Consider the following 27,593-nt stretch of genomic DNA (forward strand, 5'->3'; position numbering starts at 1 on the left):
GAGCCAGAACGCTGGGCGACCAGTGGCTGAAGGCATCCCTGGAGGGAGCTCATCCAAGCCTATCACCCCCGAGGACACAAGTGCCTACATAACATCTGTTGTGGAAGTTTTTGAGAGAATCAATTGTTCAAGCTGAAGTCGAGTGAAGTATAGTTAATTTATTTGACGTAGATTTAAACATAATAAACGTTACCAACATAACATCATCAGCACACAAACATAAGACAATAACACAAAGACAATTCCATACAGCTCCATCTAGCATTCTAGAATGGAACCGGGAGAATCCAGCCCACCAGCACTATTCAGCTGATGGCCCTGAACTAGGGATGGGCATAATTAATCGACGATCGATTATCAATCATTAAGAATTTCGTCTATGACATTATTTGTTCATCGATAAAAGAAATGCGTGTTCCGTTGCGTAGTGTGAGTATTGAAGGAATGCAATGGATTTTGCTATGTGGCAGGAGTTAATCATTTTACCAAACAAAGCCAATGTTTGGAAAAAAACGCCACAAGCCTACTCAGTTACCGGCGAGTTTCCATGTATTTCAAAAGTAAACATGAAGAGGTCACGGCGAAGTGTAGCGTGAGACCATTTTGACTTAAAAATTACTTTGTTCACTGCCAACACTGCAAAGCTGAGTATAAATACAACTCCTCCACGACTCAAATGATGTACCACTTGAAGAACGTACATCCGACCCTGGTTAGTGGCGGTGCATCCTGCTCTCGGTGTTAGCACGGAGGAGCTGCGATGCACAACGAGCAGAGAAAATTACCCAACGGATCTGTAAGTCCATTGAGATGGATAATGCTACCCTTAAGTATTGTTGAGGGCGAAGGTTTTTATGAAGCTTTGTTAATTAGCCGGAATTTTTTGGGGGGTCAGTTGTGTTTGAGCACCGCCTTCTAGCTGTCAGCTCCGCTTCTAAGAGTTACAGAAATAGTTGTTCTTCTAGTAATACAGATCTCAATGCAGAAACACGTTGTGTTTTTTCTATTTTCACTGCATTTTAATATAGCCTATAAATAGCGAATTTTAATATTATATGTTAATGATTAATCGAAAATCGATGTTAATTCTCCCGACGATTGATTAAGACAATTTAATCGAATGCCAATCCCTACCCTGAACCCCCCAGAACATTCTTCAACAGACCATTTTATAGATACGACAGTTCTCAAAAGTCATTGGTCCATCCTACAGACATGAAGCTATACCAAATCTCTTCTGTCATTGGTTCAGGTCACGTCTCCTAGTTCGGTGTTATAAAACTACAGGTGGTATGTCTACCAAATTAAGTTGAATCAACATAAATTGTTTCAAGCTTCTTATCCAACGGTAAACTATTCCTAAAACACATTCATTGTACATAGGCCCAAAATGTATTTCAGACATGTTAGTGTGTTTGTGGAGATTTCATTTGGGGGGTTCATTTCTCCCAAAGGTCATTGATGGTGTTACCTGCCTTGTTGAGCCTTCTGCCACAACAGAACCTCTTGTAGTTAAGTTCTCAATAGAACAAAATGGTCTTTATCACAGAATGATACAGAAATGTTGTCTGTTGCCACAGAGAGGGATTCAGAAGGACCTACAGAGGTATACATCTTACTGTATAGAGGGTTTTCACGACGCGTCATCGGACCGGAAGTCGCCATCTTGGCATCACAACAAAGCACTGGCACTGAAGTATATCCCGAACGTCGTCGAGGAAGATTTTGAATTATTGCCGTGTTTCAGGTTGTACCAATAGGACAGATCGAGAAAAACATTTGGTATAGTATCGACTTCCAAAAGTTATTAAAAACCAGGGAGAGGAATGCCAGAGATTATCTGAGTAAAGGAGGCGCTTGTGGTTGGCAAAGCTCAACCAAGATCTACGAGGGAAAAATCTGGACAACATCCGTATTTGTTCGGCACATTTCTTGTCAGGTATTGTGAAATGTTTATTTCAGCGGCTCATAACAAATGTTCTATTTTAATGAAAATATTTTTAATAGTAAATAGTAAAAACAATTACTGCTTTTGTTGTTTTTACTGTGCTTATTTTACTGTAAAGCTGACATTCACATAATATAATTCATATCAAACTACTGCATGTGTATGGGTTTGGCGAGAAAGGTAGTTAACAATATCGGGATATCCAACTGAAGGCAGAATCACCGGGTCATCACGAATCCAAGTAGAGGTTAACTGGTAAGGATCCGCACCGCCAATAAATTCTAATTTGTCAAAATATCGACCCTTTTCTTGTGGTCCAAGTCCTTCCCTATATGCCTTTGGATCTTGGACGCTTTTTGATGACCATTTCGGTCGTTTAGACATGGCTACAGTTTTACCAAAGCGTATAGAATATACGTTCTTTGGTTGTACTCCGTTCAGTTGTTTACACCGAGTGCCTCCAATATAGCCGTGCATTCAAGTTACCGCCCAGAACGTGACGTCGGTGAAAACCCTCCATGGTAGCTACTGAGCTACACTGCTACACTGTAAATACTTCAAAGTATCTCTGTATTTACCACCTTGGTACCAATCGGTAATACCCAATAACACAGAAAACATACCCAGTAATGACCAGCACGTTAGTATTTAGTTAATGGGTAAATACTTTGAATTATCTAGGTATTTACCACCTTGGTACCAATCGGTAATACCCAATAAAACACAAAACATACCCTTTACTTTCTATGTAAATACCTAGTACTTAAGGGACTGTAAAAGGAAGGGTTACCCTTTGAAACACAGACCGGCCCACCCCCCCATTTTCTCCCTCACTTTCTTTTTCCATACTTGTCTGTTTCTGCATCTGCTATTTGATGTTGCAAAAGAACGATAATCAGTTAACAATATTCAATAGTGACAATCAATTCAACAACCTAATTTCCATATAATAACCTTGTTAACTGACTAACTCTATTGTGTACAGGTGCAGTGCTGCACCTGACATAGTCTCTCCACTGAACCCTGTCACCACAGCAGCCTCCATCTCTTGCCCTGCGTCACCTGTGGCTGCTTTATTACACAGAACAGAAAATCAGAACAATTGCATTTGAGCCACATGGCACATTTATTATTTAAAGTCAAAAAACATGTTGTGCATATTTAGATGAGTGCCTTTTTCTCTTGACCATTTATTTTACTTCATTTAAAATGTATAGCCTATATATTGGCTAACAGTACTACCAAATGTATAATGTTTTCAGAAAAATTAAAACAATATGGTTTGGATTGATATTTGAATTTTCTAAATGTCGAAAATACAGCTGCTTACAGCTGCTTGCACCTGGCGCCTCTTGTACAGCCTCATCGTCGGGCTGCAAACTCTCCTCCTCCGTCTTTTGACGGCCTAAACATTTGTTCTATACTTCTACTTTGTGCAGCATTTGCTTGCAGTGCCCGTTGTGTTTTTTATCTCTAGCATTTTCAGTGCCACTTTTTTCTCCTTTCCAATTCTTTGCTAAAGAACCAACAGAAGCTGGATTTCCCAGATTCGTTAAGAAGCTCTTAACGCTAAGAGCTTCTTGAGAGCGTTCTAAGAATGCTCTAGAACGCTCATAGAACGCTCTTAAGAAGCTCTTAGCGTTAAGAGCTTCTTAACAAATCTGGGAAACCCGGCCAATGTTAGCTAAATTAACACCAACGAATTGGCTGTACCCGGAAAACGATTGATTTTTGACCTATCATGATCTGTAAAATGGATGGACAAGAGCACCGTTCAAGTTTACACGGGGGAAATGCCCACCCCTACCCTTTTGATTTTGGCCTGCTCCAGTTAAACAGTTGCTTGGTTTTAAGGCCGTCCTCAAGTGAGCGTTAACTATTAGGATATTTTTTTCCTCGAATAGTGCCGTGGCCGTAGCGGCCGTTTGTTTGACCGGCCGTTCGGGAAATCTCCCGAGTCTACCAATGGCCAGTCCAACCCTGACTGTTTATGAGCGTTACCATGACAATCACTGGCTCCGAAAGTCGCGCCCATAATTCAGGAAAATGGATCATGGGAGCTAGGAATAAGGTGGATAGGTTGACGTCACGATGACGACGTCAATTATATATACAGTCTATGCTAGCTACCCACAACGTAGCACAGACTTCACTGCACCCTTAAAGGTGCTGTGTCCACTTGAACCTGTCCAGTGAATTATGTACAAGTAGTCTGCTCCCAAATATGTTTCGAGGGCGCACAGATAACATTTCAGGAGCATATGCAACCAAAATGGCTGCAATTTAGAGCCTATCCGTGTGGTCATTTTATTTCAACTGTTTATTCATTGAATTGATAGAAAAGTTGCCATATTGTGTTATGTATCGTTATATGAAAGGATCTATATCAGGATATGATATTTTGGTCATATCGCACAACCTAACTGCTAACTAAAATACAACAGCATATTATCAGTAATACATTTAAAATGGGGGAACATGTGAATAATTGCTTTGCAGGTCAATTTAAGGTGTAGTCCCCTACATGTTCTGCCTGTGTCCCCAACATCTCTGGATAAGAGCGTCTGCTAAATGACTAAATGTAACGTGTTCAGTTAGGGGCTACAGTGCTGCTAATAAAACAAGTTAGTCTGGAGCCCTGGATGAGGAAAGGACACCCCATGTCTGATAGTTGCTTCAGGCTCAGCATGAGGGAGGAGAGAGGGAGAAATTCATGGTTTGTTAAACAAAAGCTGCCAGCAAGCAGGTTAGGTTAGTTACCATCAGTTACCATGGTAACATAACCAGAGTTTGTGTTTCCTCTCTTTCTGGAACAGAAAACCCAGAGTTTCCCTCATCTCAGGGTTAACAAACTCACTGTTTTAACTTGAACACACACTGGAATAGACCCCAGGAAATACAATTATGATTGTAGCTAAATAATCATAATTGCACTAAAGGCTATTGTACATTATATAGGGCTTCTGTCTTCCTAACCCACAGTCCTAAATAAACATGCAGTCTGTGATTGTATAACCATGAAATGCAAGGCCTGTTAACATACTTTGAAGTATATTCAGTGTTAAGCAACTTTAAATGAAGAGTTATATAAAAACACAAACATGCCCTTACTTGAGTTTCTCCAGTCTGCAGTGCGGATCCTCCAGTTCAGCAGAGAGCATCTTCAATCCTTTTTCTCCTGGATTATTGAAGCTCAGGTCCAGTTCCCTCAGGTGGAAGGGGTTGGACCACAGAGCTGAGGCCAGAGAAGCACAGCCTTCCTCTGTGACCAGACAGCCTGACAGCCTGTAGAAAGAGGATCAATGTTGGGACAGAATCCATCTGGGCCTCCAGAGTGAGTCAGCACAGAGGGGTTCATTTGGCAGGTGCTGTCAAAGCTGCTCCTCCCCCTCATTAGACAGTGACCTTTCCCCCCAGTGCAGGAAGCATGGGCGTCGCAGCAATGTAACTTGGGGGGGGGGGGGGGTCACGTCCCCCCCACTTAAAAAAAAAGTTGTTTGGACCCCCCCACTTTTGCATCAAAATATTAGTTCATGACTGGTCTACTACTACAGCGATCTTTCCATTGCTTCATGATCAAATCCGTGCTACTTTATCAGTAGGAAAAATACCCATAGCAATAGAACTCCACTCCACGTTTTCTAGACAAACGGCATCACGCACGCAGATTTAACTCCCATACTCTTGGATTGATCGCGCTAGCAGCTAGCACTTCAGACATGAATGTTCCACAGACAAGATGGCCATAAGGGGGGGGGGGGGTTGAGGAAGAGGAAAGTAAGTCAGAGTTGCGTAAGTTTTCCCTTCAGTGGCCAAAGCACCCTTATGAGACATTCTCTGACTATAATAGCATTAGTTAGCGTTAAGTCACAAAGGTCCTTCTGCAAACATTATAATTATAGCTAGCTAGACAAGCAATCTTTTTACCTACATATAGCGCTAGGCATGCTTTATTTACCCATTACAGGTGGAACAGCAGTTGATTTCTTAATCTGGGTCTGAAATATGTGGTGCTTTTGGCCGTGTTCAGACCTAGGCGTCTGTTTCAGGCAGAAAGAGATGACAAGGATGTTTTTTCCAAGTAGCTGCAAAATAAATTGCTTGTGTTTATTTTTTTATTGCCATAACAACCGTGAGCTAATCTGGAGTTAACAAGCTAGTTTTTCTAACGACTGGAAAAGAAAGAAAACCCCTTTTTCAGAATTGTCTTCCAAATTTATAAAAGTTGCTCAACTTGTAATTTTGGCAATTCGTAGCATTTAATTACTACAAGCCTGCTAGTCTGTAACATGAAAGCAAAACTGATTCAACCATTAAAACCATATAGAGGGTTTTCACTGATGTCACCTTCTGGGCAGTAACCCGGATGCGCGGCCATTGTGGAGAAGGGTCAATTGTGGAGGCACTCGGTGTAAAAAACTGAACGGAGTACCAGAGCCTGTTTAAGGAGAGCCTTGCCACTCCCTATTCAGCCCTGTTGTACCGAATTTGGCTGCAGTTCCACCAGAGTTCCACTGGGGGTGATGTTGAATGGGAATCTATGGAGCTAAACGGCTAAATTTGTCTCTTTCGCCTGATTGTCGTTGAGAAATCTCCGATTTGATTGTAGTTTTTGCATGTTAAACATGGATTATAGTTCAAAAGTTGAATGAACGAGTACGTCCTTTTGATTTCTTACAGGTGTGAGTCGTTGTTGCCCATAACACGCTAGCATTCTGCTAATGAATGCTGATCGGTTAGTGAAGGACTGATACGACCAGAGCTCCCGCTTGATGGCATCCGAAGCAGAATCAGAATGTCAGAGCATTAGCAACAACATTAGCAAGCCAAAAGCATGTGTATTGACAAGGAGAGCCTAACCTGTCAGCTGTGTTGTCGATGACCTGAGAGAAAATAGTAAGTGACCAGAGCTTGCCGTAAATCAGTAGCTCTGGTTGCACGATGTGTATGACGTCAATGACATTTTTAAACACTGTTTAGAACAGAAAGGCGACTTTAAAACATCTAACAGCCAGCAGTGTGTTTTTTTTTTTGCCTCCCCTTTCAAATTCAGAATTCAAATTACTAGATTATATTATATCCTGAGAAAAGTGGATTTTGAGGGGTACTGCTCCATAGACCTCCATTCATTCTGCACTCGCTCGTTGGAGCTTCCACATGGAATTTCAACCGGTTCAGAACCCGGAAGTTTCCCGAGAATGGCAGTTCTCTCTATATTAGACATTCTCTGGGAGTACAGTGGAGTATTATGCGCTTTGGATACTTTAGTGAATGTAGCCATGTCCAAAGTAACAACCGAAAAGCTAATCAAAACGCGTCCAAGACGCAAAGGCATATACGGAAGGAGTTGGACCACAAGAAAATGCGCTATATTTGGAGAAATTATGATTTACTGGCGGTGCAGATTCCTACGAATTAGCGTTAGCTCCCTCTTGGATCCGTGAGTCAACTATACCTGGTTTTCTCGCCGAGCCCATACACAGCGGAAGACCTTAAATCCCACAAAGGTTTGGAGGCCTATAACCAGATGGTGTGTGGATGGGTGAGGGAGACTCAGCACCAAGTTATCAACGACCGTTGTGTTGTCAAGGCCAAAGTAAGTAATGCAATAACGTCTTTAACTAACCTAACCTTAACTGTATGATATCATTGCGATACTCAAGGTGTAGCTAAGTGACTCAATCTGTTTTTTCCCTGGTAGATCTTGGTTGAGCATTGCCAACCATAAGCGCCTCCTTTACTTTGATAATCTCTGACATTCCTCTCCCTGGTTTTTAATAACTTTTGGAAGTCTATAATATTGCAAATGTTTTTTTCTCGATCTGTCCTATTGGTACAACTTGAAACACTGCAATAATTAACCATTTTCCTTGACAACGTTCGGTATGTAATTCAGTGCCTGTGCTTTGTTGTGATGCGGAGTGCCTCCAATATGGCGACTTCCGGTCTGATGACGCGCCGTGAAAACCCTCTATATCTTCTGAATGTTTATACCCTCAGGATGTTATCTAATGAGTCAAGAGACACCTTCTTCTCTCCGTATGCTGCCCATGCATAATAAATAAGGTATTGGTAAATGGAGTATATGGCTGATACTTTTTTGGGCTGTGCCATTTCGGGAAATGTATTTCATGTATTTTCTGAAGAGATGCTAATTTATGTAGCCTTCATAATTATTAGGCTTCTAAACCAATTGTGAATTTGATACGCTGATATGAAGATTTCTGAGATGTAAATCATGTTATGAACAATCTACATTAAGCTTATGTCAATTATCAATATGAAAGAATGCTCAATGCATCTCCATGTCTCCTGATATAGCCTAGGTGGTTAAGAGTGAGTCAGAGCAGGGCTGGACTGGGACAAGAAATCAGCCCTGGCATTTTTGGCCATGGCAGCCCACCAAGATTATTTATACGATATGCGGAGGCACACAACATACCAGAGGATATATGCGCATATTGTGCTGTTTCAACAATTAAAATAAAGCGCAGTAGCCTACATGGATGAGAGTAACCATGTTGAAAAATGCATACACTCTTTCACTATACTTACAGAGACTTTCATCTTTGGAGAGATGGCTACAATGCCACAATACCCATCTTGAAGTGAAAGTGGTTGTCAAAGAAACATTGCTAGAGATGTCTTTTCAGTGTTTAATGAAAATACTGTTTATACAAACGTGTACATTGTTTATAAAAATAGAAATTAAACAATTAGGTACGATCATAATTTTAATCTTTTATATAATAGCCCAAAATAACCTTTTGTTCTTTCAATGGCCACATGTAAAAACAGGAGTGGAGATTAAAAAAGCTGTCTTCCCTCAAGGAGGTGATCAACACTTGCTCTGGAGCAGTTTAATACATATGCCTCAGCACACTGTCTATGTGCCATGCCTCTCTCATGCTCCTCTATTCTTTGGTGCACATGCCTCCAGTCTGTCATGCCTCCAATGAAAGAACTTGGGTCATTGGGCTTGCTAAAAGCAAGGCAAAGAAAACAAAATAAAGCATTACGTTCATCACTATAAGTCAGCCATTTCCATGCCATGTCGTCCGTTCTTGTGAAGAGCCTCTGGATGACAGGGTTTGTGGCATTCTGCTGTGGGTGAAACTTAAAGAATTCCTGCCTTTTTGTGGAATGAGGGCGGCTAAAATAGTCTACAACTGCCTGATCTTCCTGTGACTCCTCCACTCCTACTCCAACAGTCTGACTTGACTAAACATAGAGAAAGAGAGAGAGACAGGAGCATTAATTTCACTAGTGTTATTTCTCTGGTTACCTACTAATGAATAATCATTATTAGCAATTAGAAATAGCAATATTTCACTATTACATGATAATAAATAATAACTGTAAGCTATAACACCTGCAAACTATAACATAATAGCAAGCAAGCTAAAATAACACTGTAAATTGGACACAAAGTCTACTCATAGCGCACACACACACACACACAAAAGAAATATTAGAACACATGTTTTCTCCAGGGAATACATGTTTGTCTAAATTTTGTTTATTAAGCTGGCTCACAAACAAGTTTTATCTATGTTTTCATGTCCCAAAAAAGCTGTTTACCCATAAAGCCTAATAAATTAATAAAGCAATTAAACACTGACAGCTTCCTCACATTAATGTTGTTCAAATAGCAATAGCAAAGTGATGCTCTTTCAATACACAGTCAACAGAGCTATTTAACTCCCCAAAGAAAAGCTAGCAAATGTTTAGTGGGCTAACTGTTGTGTTAGCTAAAATAGCCACTTTGACCGGGCTCAGTCTAGATTACTCTGTACAACATGTTGTTATAACGCAGGAGCTAACTGTTAGGAAACTACATACTGTGTTAAAGTTTAGGAATCTAGCTTAACAAATATTTCTTTATCAACACAAACTTAAATTTCAACTTCTTACCGCCGCCACTTCGTCTGAGGCTGAGCTCGGCCCCGGGGCCGGGCCGCCGCCAGCGCCACCCATCTCTGCGCTTGGCCTCGGCCGCCATTCAGTCACCTCTCCGTCCCCATCATCACCGACATCCTCCTCAGCCTCCGCCGCCGCAATTTCCACCGTCGCAGGTGCTAATGAAGCCGGGCCAGCTGTCGCGGCAAACATGTCCGATATTTTAGCACATGTTGCAGAGTTTGCCTTTAGGGCTTTTCTCTTTTTATCTCGGACTTTCTCCGCGCCTCCTTTCCGTTTTTTCTCCATTTTTCTGTCAGTGTCAATAAGTGACGTGACGTGACTGATTGACAGCCGAGACCCAAGGGCGGGACCTCGGCCCTCTGCTGTGTATGTGATTGGGCCAGGCCCAGCATAGAACTAATCATAATGAGTAATTGCCTGAGACCGCCAGGGACAAAGTATTTTTTTTAAACTTTCAGGTGAAGTTGACAGCCTGCCTGGCCTGCACGCACCTATGTGCCATGGGGGACCTCGGCCCTCGGCCTCGGCTGTGTGACTTGGCCGGGCCGGGCCAGGCCGGGTCCATTAAAAAAAAAAAATTGTAATAATTATATATATATATATATATATATATTTTTTTTTTTTTTTTATGGACCCGGCCCGGCCCAAAATGCCTGCCGGCCCACCGGGCATTGCCCGGTACGCCCGATGGCCAGTCCAGCCCTGAGTCAGAGGCAGGGGCAGCATGCAGGGGCAGTGTTGACAACTCTGTTGCTGAGGTGAGTGCTGAAAGGTGACAGGTAGTTGAAGATGTCCCATTGCTTATTGCAGGGCTCTACGCTAATGTTTTCACCAAGTACATGTAAATGAAAACATTTAGGAGCACACAAAGAAATTTAGGAGCACAGTGTTTTTTTTATTGTATTCGTTTATTAAACATAACTTAATACAGGGGCGTTGTTAGACCCTTTAAACAGGGGCACGTGCCCAGTATAAATCTGTTGTGCCCCAGTCAAATCTAAAGTTTGAGTTTTAACAAACCGAAAACACAAAGCTTGCATTAATTATAGATGTCCCTGCCAAAGCTGATATCAAACTTGCGTCCCTGAACTGTTATATAGTGGGTTAAGCGAGGGGGGTTTCCCATAGCCTAATAGTGGATTGTGCGCAACAAGCTTGGAAGAAAGGATATGAATAGGGGCCTGTGCCCCAGTACAGTTTTATGTCTAACAATGCCACTGACTTAACAGTTAATGCTAGACAGCAACTTTCACTCTGATAGAACTAGACCAAATAGTTAAAGAAACATGTATATAATTATAGTTAATATTTTCTTAAAATACTGGGACATTATAGACTATGTAAGCACGCCACGGATTAAAAGGCTTGGTAGTCAAAGCTAGGTAGACCCAGAGCCATATAAAAAGAGAGTTGGGACACTTCCATAGACTTCCATTGTAGCCTTATCGAAGAAGGCAGAGTAAAGCGTGTCATTTGCGACCTATAGTCCCAAACATTGTATTTTGCAACGTTCAACCCCATTCATGTTCAGTGTTACAAATCAAGTTAGATGATTTTGAAAATAGTTTTAAAATAATGCAGTAATTTGATCAATTTACCAGCTAACTTGCTTCGTAACACTGAACATGAATGGCGTAATAGTTTGTGAAAGACCCAGAAAAACACAAATTTCCGACGAGGCAAAATCCCGACAAGGCAAAATCCCGGACAATTCTGTAATCCCTGGAAAACGTGTTTAAATAAATACATACACGGGAACTAGGGGTGCTCAGGGTGCTGCAGCACCCCCTAACAGCACAATAATTTAAAATTATATGACTTTAAAATACACATCCACGGAATAGCCCCGCAGTAGCGGACTGGCCATCGGGAACACCGGGAGAAGAATAACGATGGAAAACGAGGATAAGAAACGTAAGGGTGGGGCTGAAAAATAAAGTGAAAAAAATACATCACTTTCACTAGACAAGATTATACCAATTAAAAAAACTGCCAATTTTATTTTACAGAAGGCTCAAAAAACTATTTTGCGCTCAAATAAAGGCCAAAAAGTTGGCCTTTAAAGTATCGAAGTCCCGAACTAGCATCACATCAAACACAGACTATGCATGCATTAGCAAGCAGCTGTGGTGGCGTAGCTATACGGGGGCCGGTTTTGGTGGGCTGGTTTGAATAAAAGTCCAGGGCCTATTTTTACTCCCATGTCCGTCCCTGCCGCCCCGCAATGTTAAGCCACCCCCTGATAAAATATGTTCCAGAGATTATGCATTTATGTTGTTAATAAATAGGCTAACAATAAATTGTTGTTGTACCAGCAATCACAGTTTAGTTTTTTTCAAATCTCAAATATCATAATGATTTGCCAATGCAAGAAAGTACCGGCACCTTTTTTCTCCACTTCAAGCATTGGGTAAACCTGAGGTAATTTGCTTCTTAATTACTGTAAAAAGCCTCAGTAAACATATTTTTTCTGGACCGGCAACTAATAGACTTTAACTTTCAGATGGTACATTTTTCTCGAGCTTTGAATTAGATAGACATCTGGTTCCCTTCAGTTAACATTGTTCTTTTTAGCAACACGGCTAGTAACTGATCCAGAGACAGAGATCACATGACAGAGCGTGCCATCAAACACTTCAGGCTATTGGACAATATTAGCATTGTAAAAGAAGTTCTAAAAAATTAAAAGGGAAATTAAATGTAAGTGAAATTAACCAAAAGTATTCAAAAAAACGTACCTAGCAAATATATATATATATATATATATATATATTTTATAACAGAGAATGCCTGTCAGTATTTATTTAACTATGTTAAGTCATTAGATAACGTGCAAAAAGAGGAACTGCTATATTAGTATGCTGTTCATGGATTACAGATAATCATTTAACACCATCATGCACATGTCTTTATATAGGCTATTTCAACATGTTATATTCTTTCCAAAATTCTAGTTTAAAGTTATAAGTCATGTTCTCATTCTGGTCTCTTTTTGCTTTAATGTTAGGACGCATTAGCAGGGCCAACCTCAATAAATTCAGTGGCCAATGTCACCTTTTGTGATCTGTGCAAAGGATCAATAAAAGACTGACGTTCTGTGTTCAACTTTCTTCCCTTTTTTTAAAGAGCAGATGTGTGTTTGAAATCTCACTCAGTAAGGGGCATTTGGCTGACTCTCCCTGCATCTCAGATGGAATACTACCATCCTATGAAGTAAAGGATGTCAGAATACATGTGAATAGCCAGTTCCATACAGCATACGGCATATATATTTACATTTAGTCATTTAGCAGACGATCTTATCAAACTAGCAATGTTGTAATTAATAGCCGTTCAGCCATCTGACTCTCGAATATACCGTAGCATTATACATCAATCACACTTTTCTTGCCATTCCTAATTTGAAACCCTTCATGTAGTGGAAGAGGCATCAACCACAGGAACAACAGCCGCCAGATGCTAAACTCACAGCCCAGGTAAATGTACAATAATATGATGAATAGTATATCTTAACCCTTGTGTTGTCTTCAGGGTCAAACATGACTGCTATTATATTTACTTCAAATGTCTTACTTTTCCTATTGACCCTAACATTCATAAAAATACATCACAACAATCACGACACACACGGACACAATAATAAATTGAGATTATGTGTGCTACTGATGTAGGTTACAGAGTCTATAAAGCTGCTGAAGATGACAGTACCTCCATTTCTCTCTTTGCGAAAGCCATGACTGCACATTTCAGTATTGTAATAAAACTGGTGTTCATAGATTAAAGTTTAAAGTAATGTTTTACCAGTTTGAAGTTTGATGAATGACAGGTTGTGTTTCAATGCAAAATAGGTTTAAGGTTGAAGATTAAATTAAGCTGTATTTTATTACCCTTTGGGCAAGGGCATACAGATTGTTAACACTGCCCAAAGAGACTGCAATCATGTTGCACATTCAGAAACAGTTGCATCAACAACAAAAAATTCTGTCTAAAATAAACAAAAATATGAAATAAAATATAGGCATGAGTGTTTCAAATGTAGCAAATCTGCCTGTTTCTTATCAAACTGGTCCTCACTGATGACGAGAAGGCATATCTCATTCTTGGTATTAAGTTTATACCCAATCAGACTCAACTTTGTTGTCTAAATCAACCACACAAATACATTGTGCGATTATAACTTTACTAATGGCTGATGTTGAACATAAATGCATACCTCAGTGTCTCCAGTTTGCAGAGTGGGTTCCCCAGTCCAGCAGAGAGCAGCAGCTCCATGCCGGCATCCTTCAGATCATTGTTACTTAGATCTAGTTGTCTCAGGAAGGAGGTTGACTCCAGCACTGAGCCCAGAGAAGCACAGCCTTCCTCTGTGATATGACAGCCTGACAGCCTGTAGAAGATTATCATTAGGGAGGGATCACAAACACTACTACCCTCTAGAGGTAGAAATAAAGAATATCAGACTGATATTTTAATTTTTTTCATTTTCCTCTCAAACACGAAGAAGGTTGATCAGTCAGATGACTGATCTGTCCTGGTTGGTTAACTTTCCCTTTATCTTAAATGCGATACCATCCTTTGCTATGTCGAACATTGTACATCCAGTTACATAGTTGTGCAATACTCCAAGAATGTATTACATACTACACACCTGATTCAAATGAATGGTCGTGAGCAGGTTTCTGCATAAACGACCTATTCATTGGAATCAGGTGTGTTGGAGCAGGGAAACATCTAAAACATGCAGGGCAGGGAGGCCCAGGATAGGGAATCCCTGGTCTAGAATAAGGTAGGTCTATACACAAGTTTACGCGCCAAAACCAGGGGGCCACCATAACTCTACACATATGCAATTCATTGCCGCCGGAAGTGGTTTGCACAGCGTCTGCCGGTGTAAACACACTGTTTTGTCTATGCTAGCTTGGGATCACGGTTCTACTACTTTGACATACTTGTCGTTTGACATTTACTACTGGATAAGTTGCCAACGTTGTTGCATGTACTTGTTGATAACGTCGTTGGCATACTTAAGTACATTTTAGAGTAGGTTTATAGTTATAACGTTTTTGCCAGTCCATCATTGTAGCTTTTAACATGGAGCAAAGGCAATGTCAGAAGATGACTTTAGTTGGTGATTCATTAGAACATTTGTTGTCTAACTCTTCAATCTCTCAGCAAAATGTAGGCTAATTATTTGGCTAAAGGATGCCACACGTATCGGATAGAATACGTTCTATAAATTCGTAGCCCGACATTAAATTACATTTATAGTCGGTTGACTGATTGCGTTGTTGTACCCAGTCAAAGGAATAAACACACTGAAACTTCATGAACATTCAATGGTCTTGCCAGTTATCCTGGAAAAACATGTAGCATCATGTTCTTTATTTATTGCCAGGACACGGTCCAAGTAGCCTAGGCATATTGAAAGCTAATTTGTTTGGAATTTTTTGATGTTACATGTTGATGTTCAGCCTAACTATGTGTTCAGCCCATTCAATTGAACAACTTCAGAAAGACAAGACAGGCAGTACACTGTTTTCCTTATGTGGCTTGTCACTGCCTGAAGTGCCTACGTATCGATCTATTCTTCCTATGAACCTGGTTATGACTGCTTTAAACAAGTACCGTTAGCTACACACCTCATGCCTGGCTTATACAGATACGTTTATTGGCACTTTGAAACTTTTGAATTATTATATCCACATATCAATGTATAATTATTAAATGCACTGCAACAATAGGACAAAGGAACACCAACAAAATGTGAATAGCCTACAAACAATAAGCATACTACTGTTGTATAACTGTAACAGGCTAAAGGCAATTCTAGGTTTTAAAACTGGTCGAAGCACTCTATCTAACCACTCGTTCAGGTGCTTTCTCGAGTGTTTGCAACCAACTACCGCACACGTCGTTCCCGAACCACTTTTCTTCATGATGTCAATTTTATATCCTCTTTGTCACTGTGATATCAGTGCTTTGTCGGCATATTGGAGCAAACTAGCACAAAAAAAATCCCAGCCCGCCAGAACGGAAGTGGATTGCATATAGGGGAGCAGTTCAGTAAGTAGAGCGTAAACGACTCATGAACTTGTCTATTCTGTCAAGTTGTGATGCCAAATTCAGTTCAGTGTGATTGCTATGAGAATGACAACTAGCTACAGTATTTGGCCACCAAGGGATGCTTAGTTCACATGCAGTCAGTCAGGTAGGAGCTAAGAACCCACTCTTATACAAACAAATACACACGCCCACACACAGTAGTCACACGTGGTAACACACTTTACACTCTCACAAACAAACACGCACATGCTAGTCACACACGTTTGTCTCAGACTCTGTCGGTTTCAGCTCCAGTGGATAATGTTTAAAGCTAACGTCTAAAGCTAATATTAAAATGAGACGAATTAAGCACAGCCTCATGAGTTGGCTAATAATAATAACTCGACTAAACGAGACAAAATAAGGTTATAACATTTCGTCTCGTTTTTATTTCGTAAACTACATTTTGTATCGTTTTTATTCGTCAACAATATTGCTTATTACATTTAATTTTAGTCATCCTCACATCACCAGCACTCACGTTGCGTCTCGTCACTTGATAAAGGTTCGTTGACGACTATATAGTCATAATTTTCGTTGACGAAAGCAACACTAGTAGCAGGTCTCTTAGTATACAAGGCATCTTTTCTGACACATAACCTTCAATGCAGAGTTAGGGTGTTAACCACATGTGAAGCAGAACAATTCAAAACATACTTCACAGGTCAATCTACAATAATATCATGGAGTAGTTTGTCTTATACAGATTCCTGTCATACCCTGATCTGTTTCACATATGTCATGATTGTCTCCACCCCTCCAGGTGTCTCCCATCTTCCTTCCTACCCTCATTTATCCCTGTGTTTTCTGCTTGGGGCAGTTTTTGTTTGTAATGCCTATAAAAACCTTCCTTGTGTTTTTTCTACCTCCTTTAGTCTTTTCTGCCTCTTAGTTCCCTGCTTGGCTTCCTGCCTGCCCTGACTCTGAGCCTGCCAGCCGCCCTGTACCTGAATGACTCTACCTTGTAGAATATATGCCCAGCCTGCCCTGAATATTATTTGGCCGGCCTCCTTGTATCTTGAATTAACCACAAACTTGCAGCCAGTGTGTGGTGTGTGATATTGTGTAACTAGTTGTTGTCTATTGTTGAATTTGATTACATACCTCAGTGTCTCCAGTTTGCAGAGTGGGTTCCCCAGTCCAGCAGAGAGCAGCTTCATGCCGGCATCCTTCAGATCATTGTTACTTAGATCTAGTTGTCTCAGGAAGGAGTTTGACTTCAGCACGGAGCCCAGAGAAGCACAACCTTCCTCTGTGATGTGACAGCCTGACAGCCTGTAGAAGGTTATCATTAGGGAGGCATCACAAACACTTTTTATTGTTACCTCTACTATTGATGCATGATTATGCTTTGCTTATGGTCTGCACCTCTTCTTCAACACTGACCACATCTGGAAGAGTGGAACTCTCTCACTGAATTGCTGAGTTACAATACAATAACACAATACATGTCAGGGTTTGAGCGGTGACCTAGTGGTCACTGCATGTCATTGCAGCGTTCTTTCTATTTTCCTTCTCACCACCTGTTCCCTGTTTGCACTGATTTCACTCCTTATAAATACCCTCTGTTTTCCCTCCTTCTTTGCCAAAGAGTTTTGTTATGTTTGACACCAGTTCCATTTCCTGTGATGCACTCTTTGTTCGAGCCACGTCGAACCGCAGCCTTACCCTTTCCTGGACATACCGGATTGCCTTCCCGATCTTGGACCCTGCCTTCCCTGACTACGTTTTTTGGATCATCCCTTTTTGAGTTGCCTTCTGCGGCTTGTTTTCTGTTTTTGTTCCAGAGCTTTGCTTGTGAGATTTCGATTATCCTTTAATAAACTTTCAGTTCCGTACACTGCTTTTGGGTTCTTCTTGCAGCCAACCCTGACAATACATCCTTTGGTATGTTTTGGAATGGTTCGAACTCAGTAGTGACCACATACACACTACTCCTCATGATACTGGTTCAGACAGTAGTGACCACATACGCACTACTCCTCATGATACTGGTTCAGACAGTAGTGACAGAAGCAAAAGCCCCGGTTCTTTCAGAGTTGTCTGGATGTAGCTGCGTAAGTACACCACCTATGACATAGTCTGAGGCGTCTGTGGACACAATGGTGGGCAGAGAGGGGTCAAACAGAGCAAGTGCTGAACTGTCAGTTCTAAGTAGTTTTACCCGCTGGAAGCTTTTCTGTGCCTCCCCGGTCCATGTAAATGTAGCACCACAGAGTTCATGTCTCATTGGCTCCATGACGACAGGGCAGTTCTCTATGAAGTTGGAGTACCACGCTATCAGGCCAAGGAAGGACCTGAGAGACGCGTCATCACTGGGTGTCATCAAGATACGCCTGAACTCCAGGTAAACCTTGCAGCACTATGGACTTCATTTTCCTGAAATGCTGATGGCACAGATGCTAGTCCAGAGCAAACTCGCTTGTATCTGAAAAGCCCCTCATGGGTTATGAAGGCAGTCAGCTCTCTGCTGTCCTCATGTAGAGGAACCTGGTTGTCAGCATTTGTGAGGTCGATGGTGGAGAACATGGTTTCTCCCCTGAGTTCTGAGAAGAGCTCTTCCATGTGAGGAATGAGGTAACAATCAGTTACCACCACCTTGTTGGACTCCCTGAGGTCCGTACACATCCGTATTCTTGTTGAGCTCTTTCGTTGAGTCACAACAATTGGCGACACCCAGGGAGAAGGGTCTATCTTCTCGATGATGTCAGCGTCTAGCAGAAGTTTTATTTAAGCAGAAACAGCATTCCTGACAGAGAAGGGCAGCCTCCTCTACTTCTGCTGCATAGGTTTCACATCATCTCTTACTTTCACTTTCTGCAACGCAAAGTTTTTCACACAGCCCATGGTAGGTAGAGGTGAAGCTGTAGGGGCAGGCAAGGGTGGAACTGCTATTTCTCTCACTGTCTGTTCTGATCTGAGTTTTACTCTGTCTCCCACAATGACCATTTTCAGTGCCTGGATTAAGTCTAACCTGAGCAGTGGTGAACCTGATTCTACAACGTAAAATGAGGCTGGAGCAAAACATCCATCATGTATCCATTTGCCAAAATACTGGGATTCTCTGTCTCGAGTACGTCACCACTGGAATGTCTGTTTGTTTCAAGGGTTCTCATAGACCTCAGCAGGCATCAATGACACTGATGATCCAGTATCCACTATCATCTGGAATGGCTGCATATTAGGTGATATGCCTAATTGTACAGTGCACATTATTTTCTTATCTTTTGGGACAGTATCTTTTAGAAATAACACCATCAGCTTGCGAATAACCACCTCCCTCACCTCATGTTTTTGACCTGAGCGGCACACTGTAACAAAATGTCCAGTCTTTCCACATGATTTGCATATGTTGTTTGCGGCAGGGCATTTTGTGGAGTTTGCCAGGTGCTTATCCAAGTCACATTGGTAACATTTTTGTGTGCATTTAGAATTAGTTTGACATTTTCTTGAGTTACCTGTGCTGCTCGGACGTTTTTGTCCCTTCTTTGGCAGTGTATTCATCTCCCTCAGCAGCACTCCACTGTTTGAGAGTTCACTTGCATTGTGTGCAGCTGATTCCACTTGATTAGCAATCTGTATGGCTTTATCCAGAGACAGTTTATCTTCTAACAACAAACGTTCGCGTATGCATCCACTGAAGGCTAAAGTGATTTTCTATATATCTTTTTTAGGAATGACAATAAAATCTATCTAGTTAACTATGCTGGGCCTGCTGAACCTATACCTCTTCCACAAATACTGGTCAGGGAAGCAATACTTTGTCTCTGAAGACCCGTAGGGCTGGTGGGATAAACACTCTTTGTATAATCTGAACACCCTCATCCACAGGGTTGTCAAAGAACAGATACGCCATAATTGATTAGAACTTGTCAAGACCCATTGCTTAGTTTGGGCCTTATTTTATGTTAATTAACCAATGTCTTTTGAAAACAGTTAAAGTGACATTATTTCTTAACTTGTTTATTTACATTAATATATTCTTTGGAGATGAAGTAAACACGTAGATCCATTCATGCTGGGTCGTATGGTGAGATGAAAAGTCTGCACTTATGTTGCCGAACACGGACAGAACAGAAGTACTTTGTGAACTGGAATTCACTCGATGGAACTGTCTGAGATTCTGTTTCCGCCTGTTTTACTGGGTTTTCAGGCCCAACCATCTCTAGGGTTCACAGAAAATGGTCCAAAAAGAGAAAATATCCAGTGAGCGGCAGTTGTGTGGACCAAAATGCCTTGATGTCAGAGGTCAGAGGAGAATGGGCAGACTGGTTTGAGATGATAGAAAGGCAACAACAACTCAAATAGCCACTCGTTACAACTCAGATATGCAGAATACCATCGAACAGTTATCAAACTACATCTCACTGATCACTTGGCATGATGTTTATACCCAAATTGAGAATAAATTATACTGTCTGAAATCAACCATACAAAGACATTGTGCTATTATGACTTTGCTATAAATTGTCTCATGTTGAACATAAATACAGACCTCGATGTCTCCAGTTTGCAGAGTGGATTCCCCAGTCCAGCAGAGAGCAACTTCATGCCTGAATCCCCCAGGTTGTTGTCACTCAAGTCCAGCTCTGTAAGCTCTGAGGAGGGGAGAGCTGAGGCCAGCGCTTCACAGCACCGTTCTGAGAGGTTACAGTCATTCAGCCTACATGACATGAGGAGAACATGACACATCATCAGAGTCATAGTTTGTACAATAGGATCATACAATAATCAAATATCACATCACAATATGTCCTAAATCATATCATAATTAAAATAGCTTTATACATACAGAGCAGTTTTGGAGTCTTTGACCACTGGCAGCAGCCTCAGAAGACCTTCCTCTGATCTGGAGTATATCTTCAGGTCAAACACGTCCATCTTCTCTTCTGAAGTCAGCAACACAAAGAACAGAGCTGACCACTGTGTCGATGAGAGCTCCTCACTGGAGAGACTTCCTGAGCTCAGGTACTGCTGGATCTCCTCCACCAGAGAATGATCATTCAGTTCATTCAGACAGTGGAACAGATTCATGCATCTCTCTGGAGAGGACTCCTCTCTGATCTTCTCCTTGATGTACTTGACTGTTTCCTCATGGTTCTGTGTGTTGCTTCTTGTCTGAGTCAGTAGGCCTCGTAAGTCAGACTGATTGGACTCCATTGAGAGGCCCAGGAAGAAGCGGAGGAAAAGGTCCAGGTGTCCATTCTCACTCTGCAAGGCCTTGTCCACAGCAGTCTTGTAGAGGTGGATGTCAGATGTGTCTGAGGTGGACTGAGACATCAGATTCTTATTCTCGTTGATGAATGAGAGAAACACAAACACAGCAGCCAGAAATTCCTGAAAGCTCAGATGGACAAAGCAGAACACCTTCTCATGGAAGACTTTACCATCCTGTCTGAAGATCTGTGTGAACACTCCTGAGTACACTGAGGCATCATGGACATCAATGCCACACTCTGTCAGGTCTTTCTCATAGAAAATCAGGTTGCCTTTGTCCAGCTGTTGGAAGGCCAGTTTTCCCAGTGACCGAATGCTCTTAATGCTGTCTTCATCCCAGTGTGGATCTGTCTCAGTTTTCCCATGATACTTCACCTTCTTCTGTTTGGTCTGTAACACCAGGAAGGCTGTGTACATCTCAGTCAGGGTCTTGGGCATCTTCTCTTTCTTCTCTGTTCTCAGCATGTGCTCCAGGACTGTCACACACATTAGGGAGAAGACTGGAATGTGGCACATGATGTGGAGAGTCCTTGATGCCTTGATGTGTGAGATGATTCTCCTGGCCAGGATCTCATCACTGCATCTCTTCATGATGTACTCATCCTTCTGTGGGTCATTGAACCCTCGTACCTCTGTCACCAGATTAACACACTCAGAAGGGATCTGATTGGCTGCTGCAGGTCGAGTGGTGATCCAGATGAGAGCAGAGGGAAGCAGGTTTCCTCTGATCAGGTTGGTCAGCAGCACATCCACTAAGGTGGACTCTGTGACATCACACCAGCTCTTGTTCTTTTTGAAGGCCAAGGGCAGTCGACACTCATCCAGACCATCAAAGACAAACAGAACTTTGTACTTGTCATAGCTGGAGATTCCTAATTGTCTGGTTTCTGAGAAAAAGTGATGGACAAGTTCCATCAGACTGAACTCTTTTTCCTTCAACAGATTCAGCTCTCGAAACGGCAGAGGAAAGATGAACTGGATTTCCTGATTGGCTAGTCCCTCAGCCCAGTCCGTGATGAACTTCTGCACAGAGACAGTTTTTCCAATCCCAGCAACTCCTTTTGTCAGAACAATTCTGATAGGTGTGTCTCGTCCAACTGAGGGTTTAAAGATGTTGTTGCATGTGATGGGTCTGAAGGTCTCTGATCTTGCTGATTTGCGGGATGCTGTCTCAATCTGTCTCACCTCATGTTCTTTATTAATCTCTCCACTCTCACCTTCTGTGATGTAGAGATCTGTGTAGATTTGATTGAGTAGAGTTGGGTTTCCTTGTCGAGCTATTCCCTCAAAGACAGTCTGAAACTTATTTTTCAGTTTTGATTTAAGTTTCTGTTGACAAATCTCAGCACGCTCATCTGAAAAAACACACATTTTAAGTGTTTTTCTGTTAAACTTAGTTTTGATTATTCACAAAAATAGAAAAATATCAACTGACAATATGTCCCTAATATACATTCCTAAACATATTTCAACTATATGATCATTTTTCAGGTGCAATAATGAAACAGCTTAGTATACTCATGCATAGAACCAGATAATAGGAACATTGGGTACTATGTACGACTCATAACTTTCTTCATATATCTAACCTTCATCATAATCCATCAGTCAGTCAACTAAGACTAAATATGGAGTCTCTTACTTTTCTCCAGAGTGTCAGCCAGCTCCTTCTGGTTCATGTTCCTCAGGACGTGCAGTGTGATCTTCAGAGCTCCCTTTCTGGCACTGCTCTCCTGCTTCTGATATTCAGGGTCCACCACTTCCTGGTCCTCCCTCTGACTCTCTAAGCCTTCTGGGAAATCTGAACTCATAATCCTCTTCATCCTCTTCAGCTCTTCCTTCACAAACATGATGACAGTCTCCTCAAGCACCTGAAACAGAGAGGGAAGATATCAGAGGAACCAGGAACTCTATACACAGTAGTACAATCAGATTAAAATGATTATGTCTTGTTTGTACTTTAAATGATCAGAAAACTTACTGTGAATATAGAAGACAAGTCGTCATGGTGACTCTGGTCTGACTTCTGTTGATCTCTGTGGACAAGAGATGACAACATATGAACCACATGGGCTAAATATCTAAGACTAAAATACTGAACTGTCTACAGTCATGCAAACACACAGACACACTGTTTAAGAGCGATTCAGAGTAAACTATCTTCTATACCACTAGATGGCACTGATTCATTCCTTTCCATGAGGGGGTTTCCTGTTTACTAGCTGTCTGAGTGATCGATAATTTCCTTAAACCATACGTTTGACAAATTAAATACCACTCCTTTAAATGTTGCAGCTGAAGATGTGTTGGGCATCAGAATCTGTTGAGGTATTTTGGTGCTTTTAGATGCACGTGTACTCTGATCATATGTTTCATGGCCAGATGGTTTTGTGCTATGGTCTGATGAATTAAATGTAAGAGACAGGTGATGACTTTAGACCCTCTCTGTGTTTGAGCCGATCTGCAGATTGTTATGTGTATTGTCTGTAATGTTTGTGTGTTAATGATGGTTGTTTGTGTGTTCAATTGTTTGTTTGTTAATAAATATGTATGGAGACATACACCATTTTATTATGACTGATTCTGGTTTACACCAGACACTGAAGAATGACATCAGGGTCCACCTCACACAGGGCTGCATGTTTGCTAGCAGCCTGCTTTAGACACTGCAGCACTCCTCCACCCAGGAGTTTAAGACCTTCTGGTCTCAACCAGTCTAAGTGGGCTGAGCCCCGCCCGGTCTGTGCTCATACCAGGCCTGGTACCTGCAGGGCTTTGACTCTGACTGTTATGCTGTGTGTGTGTGTGTGTGTGTGTGTGTGTGTGTGTGTGTGTGTGTGTGTGTGTGTGCGTGTGCATGGAAGTTATGACCAGGGTGACCATACATTTGTGTATGTGTGAATGTGTGTGTAGGGAGGGGGAGGTTATGTTTGTCAAACAGTCACTGATCTCTTTTCATTGCATGTTAAGATATTAAACAGTATTGACATTGTATGTCAAGTATTGTAAATTGAGAGGTTGTAATTATCTAACACACTCACAGGCTTATCCTGGAGGTCCCTTGAGTCTCTACTGAATTAAAGAGAGCAGCTTTGAGTTATTGTTCTGCAAAAATATAGAATGACCAAACGGTATCCACGCATAATTGTATGTTTAAGGATAGTTTGTTGTGTTGTTTCTCTGTGTTAATGTCAGGTAAAGTTGAACATTGAAGCAGCACAGTGGACTGGTAGGTCGGGGTCCTGTCTCTCACTGATCAAACACAGGAGGAGGTCAAAGGGGTTGATGTGTCTGATGTTTTGTGTCCCCACCCCCACCCTGCAGCTGCCTGAAGGGGGCACCAATATGCCAATTCTCCACAAACTGAAATGATAGATAAGAGAAAACCGCGCAGAGATTTCTTTTTTTTTTTTTTATGCTCGTGCGCCCCCCACGTGACATGAAAAAATGCCGCCCCGGGCGGCTGCCCGGTGTGCCCGTGCCTAAAACCGCCCCTGATGATGATCCTGAATCTACTGATTGCATTATACTTCCAAATATTCATCACCTTAACATTAAAAACCAGCAGAGGTCAGTACATACCCTTCCTCATTAGAAGGTCCTCCTCCGTCACTGAAGTTGGGAGGTGGATCCATAGACCTGTCACTCTTCATTGACACACAGCTGGGTACAGGTGAGGCTGGTCTCTCCTGCTGGATTGGGCTTCAACACAACAAAGACAGACCTTCAGTCTCTCCTTTATTTTGACTAGCAATGATGTCATGATATCACTGCTGAGCTCTGAGATGGAGAACAGTCATGAACAGTTATGGGTTCTCATCTTACCTCTTAGCTTTGGTGTCCATGTCATGTTCCCCAGCTAGACTCATTTTAGAGGCAAGAACCCCCTCCTCTCTCTCCCCATAGAGACTCATTTTGGAGGAAGTGCCCCCTTCCTCTGTCTTAAAGTCAGAACTTCTCTCTTCAGGGTCAGATTAGAAGGATTTTGAAGCCAGACCTGGAGACCTGTAAACAAACAACAGTTTGAATCCAACCCTATCAGACTGTTACCTCGAGAGGAAGCACAACTAACTTTATACCCTCATTTATAACACACCACTATGATGTAAACAAGTCAGTTAAAATGTATTCAGTTCCTCAGTCATTTACCTCATAGTGACATAAGACAACAGAAGACAACAGAGAAGAAAGACGACAAGCTCCACTCCATCACACTGCACCATCAGCTGTACTGAGCACTAAATCACTTCCTCTTAGAAAACCTTGATGGATCAGTAACGTATGATGTGTGTCTGTGAATGTATGATGCTCTATGTTTATGTAATGTACAGGATTAGAACAATGTTATTGTAATTACGGTATTTAGAATAACTTGATAAATGACCAACAACAGCATGGCTGGTTAATTATAGTTTTTTTCAATCGCTATGACAGTTTTTTCAATACCTTTAACAAGTTTTCTAAACTCTTGACACAGTAAGCACAACATCCGCCTGTGTTGGCTATACAATTAACACATTTCTTGTTGCTTTGACACAAAATACATAGAGTAAACACAAATTTTAAATGCTTGAACTTCTTTTACACACAAACTCCATCAAGACCAAAACAATCGATTTTTACGGACCAATTTACCAATGCTTTAACACTGTATGTCAGAACAGATAACACTATGTTCAAAACCTAATTTATTGGCTAAAGTCAAAGTGAACAGCTGTTCATATTGTGAATTGAAACAGAAATATATCCCCTGTATTTTATTCCATTGCTACTGAGAAAAAGCTGGTTGAAGTTATGCAAATACTATAAATTACAGTTGATTCCCAACTAGGAAACACTATGGTGTTGAGGTTCTTTCAATCGCATGAGTATATGGTACATATACTGCAAAGTGGAGCTCTTTGTGCTGATCTTGTGTGGAAAAAAAACAATATAGAGAAACACGAAGAAAGTAAGAATACAGTACAGTAATACCTGCATGAAGGAGAGGAAGACAAGTACCAGGACAAGGGAGAGGAGTGGGACAAGGGCAAGGGAGAGGAGTTGTGTGGTGGCGCTCAGAGAAGTGCCAGAGCTAGGATACTGTAATACTGTAATTGGCAGCTAAATTGCATATTTCTTGCGGTAATGTCCTGTTGCAAATGAAGCCTTTACTGCAGCAATTATGTTTCTGTCTTCTTTTTTTTCAATACAGTAACCATACATTCTATAAAGCTATTCTGACATCGGTCATTCATTTTTTGTTCTGAATTTCTGCAGCAAAAAAACAAAATGCATGCATTTTCTAAACCCAACAAAACACAAATGTAGAGGCTTCAAAAGAAACTGCATTGCAAACACAATCTATAATCCATATACTGTGAGACCTGACACATACCTGCATAAATGAATGCAGTTTCTGTAATTCCATCTGATGTTAGTGTTTTTTATGACATTGTGCTATGATTGACTAAATGTTACTGTGAAAAGAGAACGTGTGTTAGTGTTTGGAAGACATGGTGTCATTTTTTGTATGCTTTGTTTTGGCAATTGTGTGTGGTAGGTGTGTTGGTGCGTTAAGAGTTTAGAAAAATGTTAAAGGTATTGAAAAAACTGTCATAGCGATTGTAAAAAACTGTAAGTGAAACAATGAACGTTTTTTAGATCATAGTTGGATTTTTTTCACTTGGTACTGAAGGTCCTATTAGGACCTTCATAAAGTAAGGCAGATTTTCTGTGTACATGTGCAGCCTGAGTCTCTGTAAGGTAAAGAGGTCCTGCAGCGAGGCCTCCACTGAGCAGAATATAGACATGGCACGCACGCAGGCCAGACAGTGGGGAGACAGTGGGACCAGCTCACCTGCTGAACATTCTAGTGTATCAGTACACTGACCACTGAAGACCCGTTAAGGAAGTAATTCTGTGCATTCTATATCTGTGCTGTCCAACTCATGTAGTTAAGCATGCCTGAGAGACAGAGTTTTCACTCATGCCATCAGTTTGTCTTGAACTGATTCTTTGATCCGGGCCACTCAACTAACAAACCAAAGTCAACTCCTTTCCTTTGTTGTGACTCCTTCCGGCCTGCCTTCTCCAGAATATCCATCATATCATCGGCCATGAAGTAAATATGGAATTGTAAAGCTGGGTGTCAAACCTGCCCCCACCTCTCATATGCTAAAGTCTGAAGTTTCTGGACGGTCTCAACTTGATTGCCCTCACACCCCATTCAAGACGTGGTGTGATTGGTTGTCTTTGTGCATAAAGGGATTGTAATGCATTGTTCTGTGGATTCTTCATCTCCTGAGACCTTCTTCTCAGTTCTGGCTTGTCCTACTCCTTGCTCACCTCTTTCTCTCTCTCTCTGATTTACAATGATCATGGTAGAGTAGGTAACATTTAAAGCTTTCATTTTGTAACATGT

At 41.4% G+C, this 27,593-nt stretch overlaps 2 protein-coding genes and 1 long non-coding RNA gene across 7 annotated transcripts in view; 1 reads left to right on the plus strand and 2 right to left on the minus strand.

Moving 5' to 3' along the window:
- The window catches only part of LOC146219504 (stonustoxin subunit beta-like), a 29,137-nt gene extending 4,033 nt beyond the window's left edge, over positions 1–25,104 (minus strand). The window contains exons 1-5 of one of the 2 annotated variants that reach the window (XM_084695074.1): positions 25,016–25,104; positions 24,769–24,892; positions 22,312–22,341; positions 13,386–13,414; positions 2,721–2,739 (exon numbers count right to left, since the gene is read on the minus strand). In XM_084695074.1, coding sequence (XP_084551200.1) covers positions 2,721–2,739; positions 13,386–13,414; positions 22,312–22,341; positions 24,769–24,892; positions 25,016–25,104 — 291 coding nt within the window. Of the gene's footprint in view, positions 1–2,720; positions 2,740–5,059; positions 5,192–13,385; positions 13,415–22,311; positions 22,342–24,768; positions 24,893–25,015 lie in introns of those variants that run through there. The other variant, XM_084695075.1, reaches the window with a different exon arrangement.
- Positions 1,667–17,811, plus strand: LOC146219505 (uncharacterized). 4 transcript variants are annotated; one of them, XR_014751062.1, is made up of 7 exons: positions 1,667–1,939; positions 2,129–2,203; positions 7,432–7,544; positions 7,949–8,014; positions 13,003–13,105; positions 13,291–13,347; positions 17,565–17,811. It is a non-coding gene; the product is annotated as an uncharacterized LOC146219505 (long non-coding RNA). The 4 variants fall into 4 exon arrangements; XR_014751063.1 differs by lacking the exon at positions 2,129–2,203; XR_014751060.1 differs by lacking the exons at positions 1,667–1,939; positions 2,129–2,203 and having other exon boundaries at positions 6,287–7,544.
- On the minus strand, positions 20,622–23,015 carry LOC146219506 (NLR family CARD domain-containing protein 3-like). The gene is made up of 2 exons (XM_084695062.1): positions 22,833–23,015; positions 20,622–22,545 (listed from the first exon to the last, which is right to left on the minus strand). Exons 1-2 carry the CDS (start codon positions 23,011–23,013, stop codon positions 20,756–20,758), a joined length of 1,971 nt encoding a protein of 656 aa, XP_084551188.1. The 5' UTR covers positions 23,014–23,015; the 3' UTR covers positions 20,622–20,755.
- Positions 25,105–27,593: the final 2,489 nt, after the last annotated feature.

This window comes from Hypomesus nipponensis, chromosome 28, assembly GCF_054491055.1.
Source record: "Hypomesus nipponensis isolate SF chromosome 28, ASM5449105v1, whole genome shotgun sequence".
NCBI classification, from domain to species: domain Eukaryota; kingdom Metazoa; phylum Chordata; class Actinopteri; order Osmeriformes; family Osmeridae; genus Hypomesus; species Hypomesus nipponensis.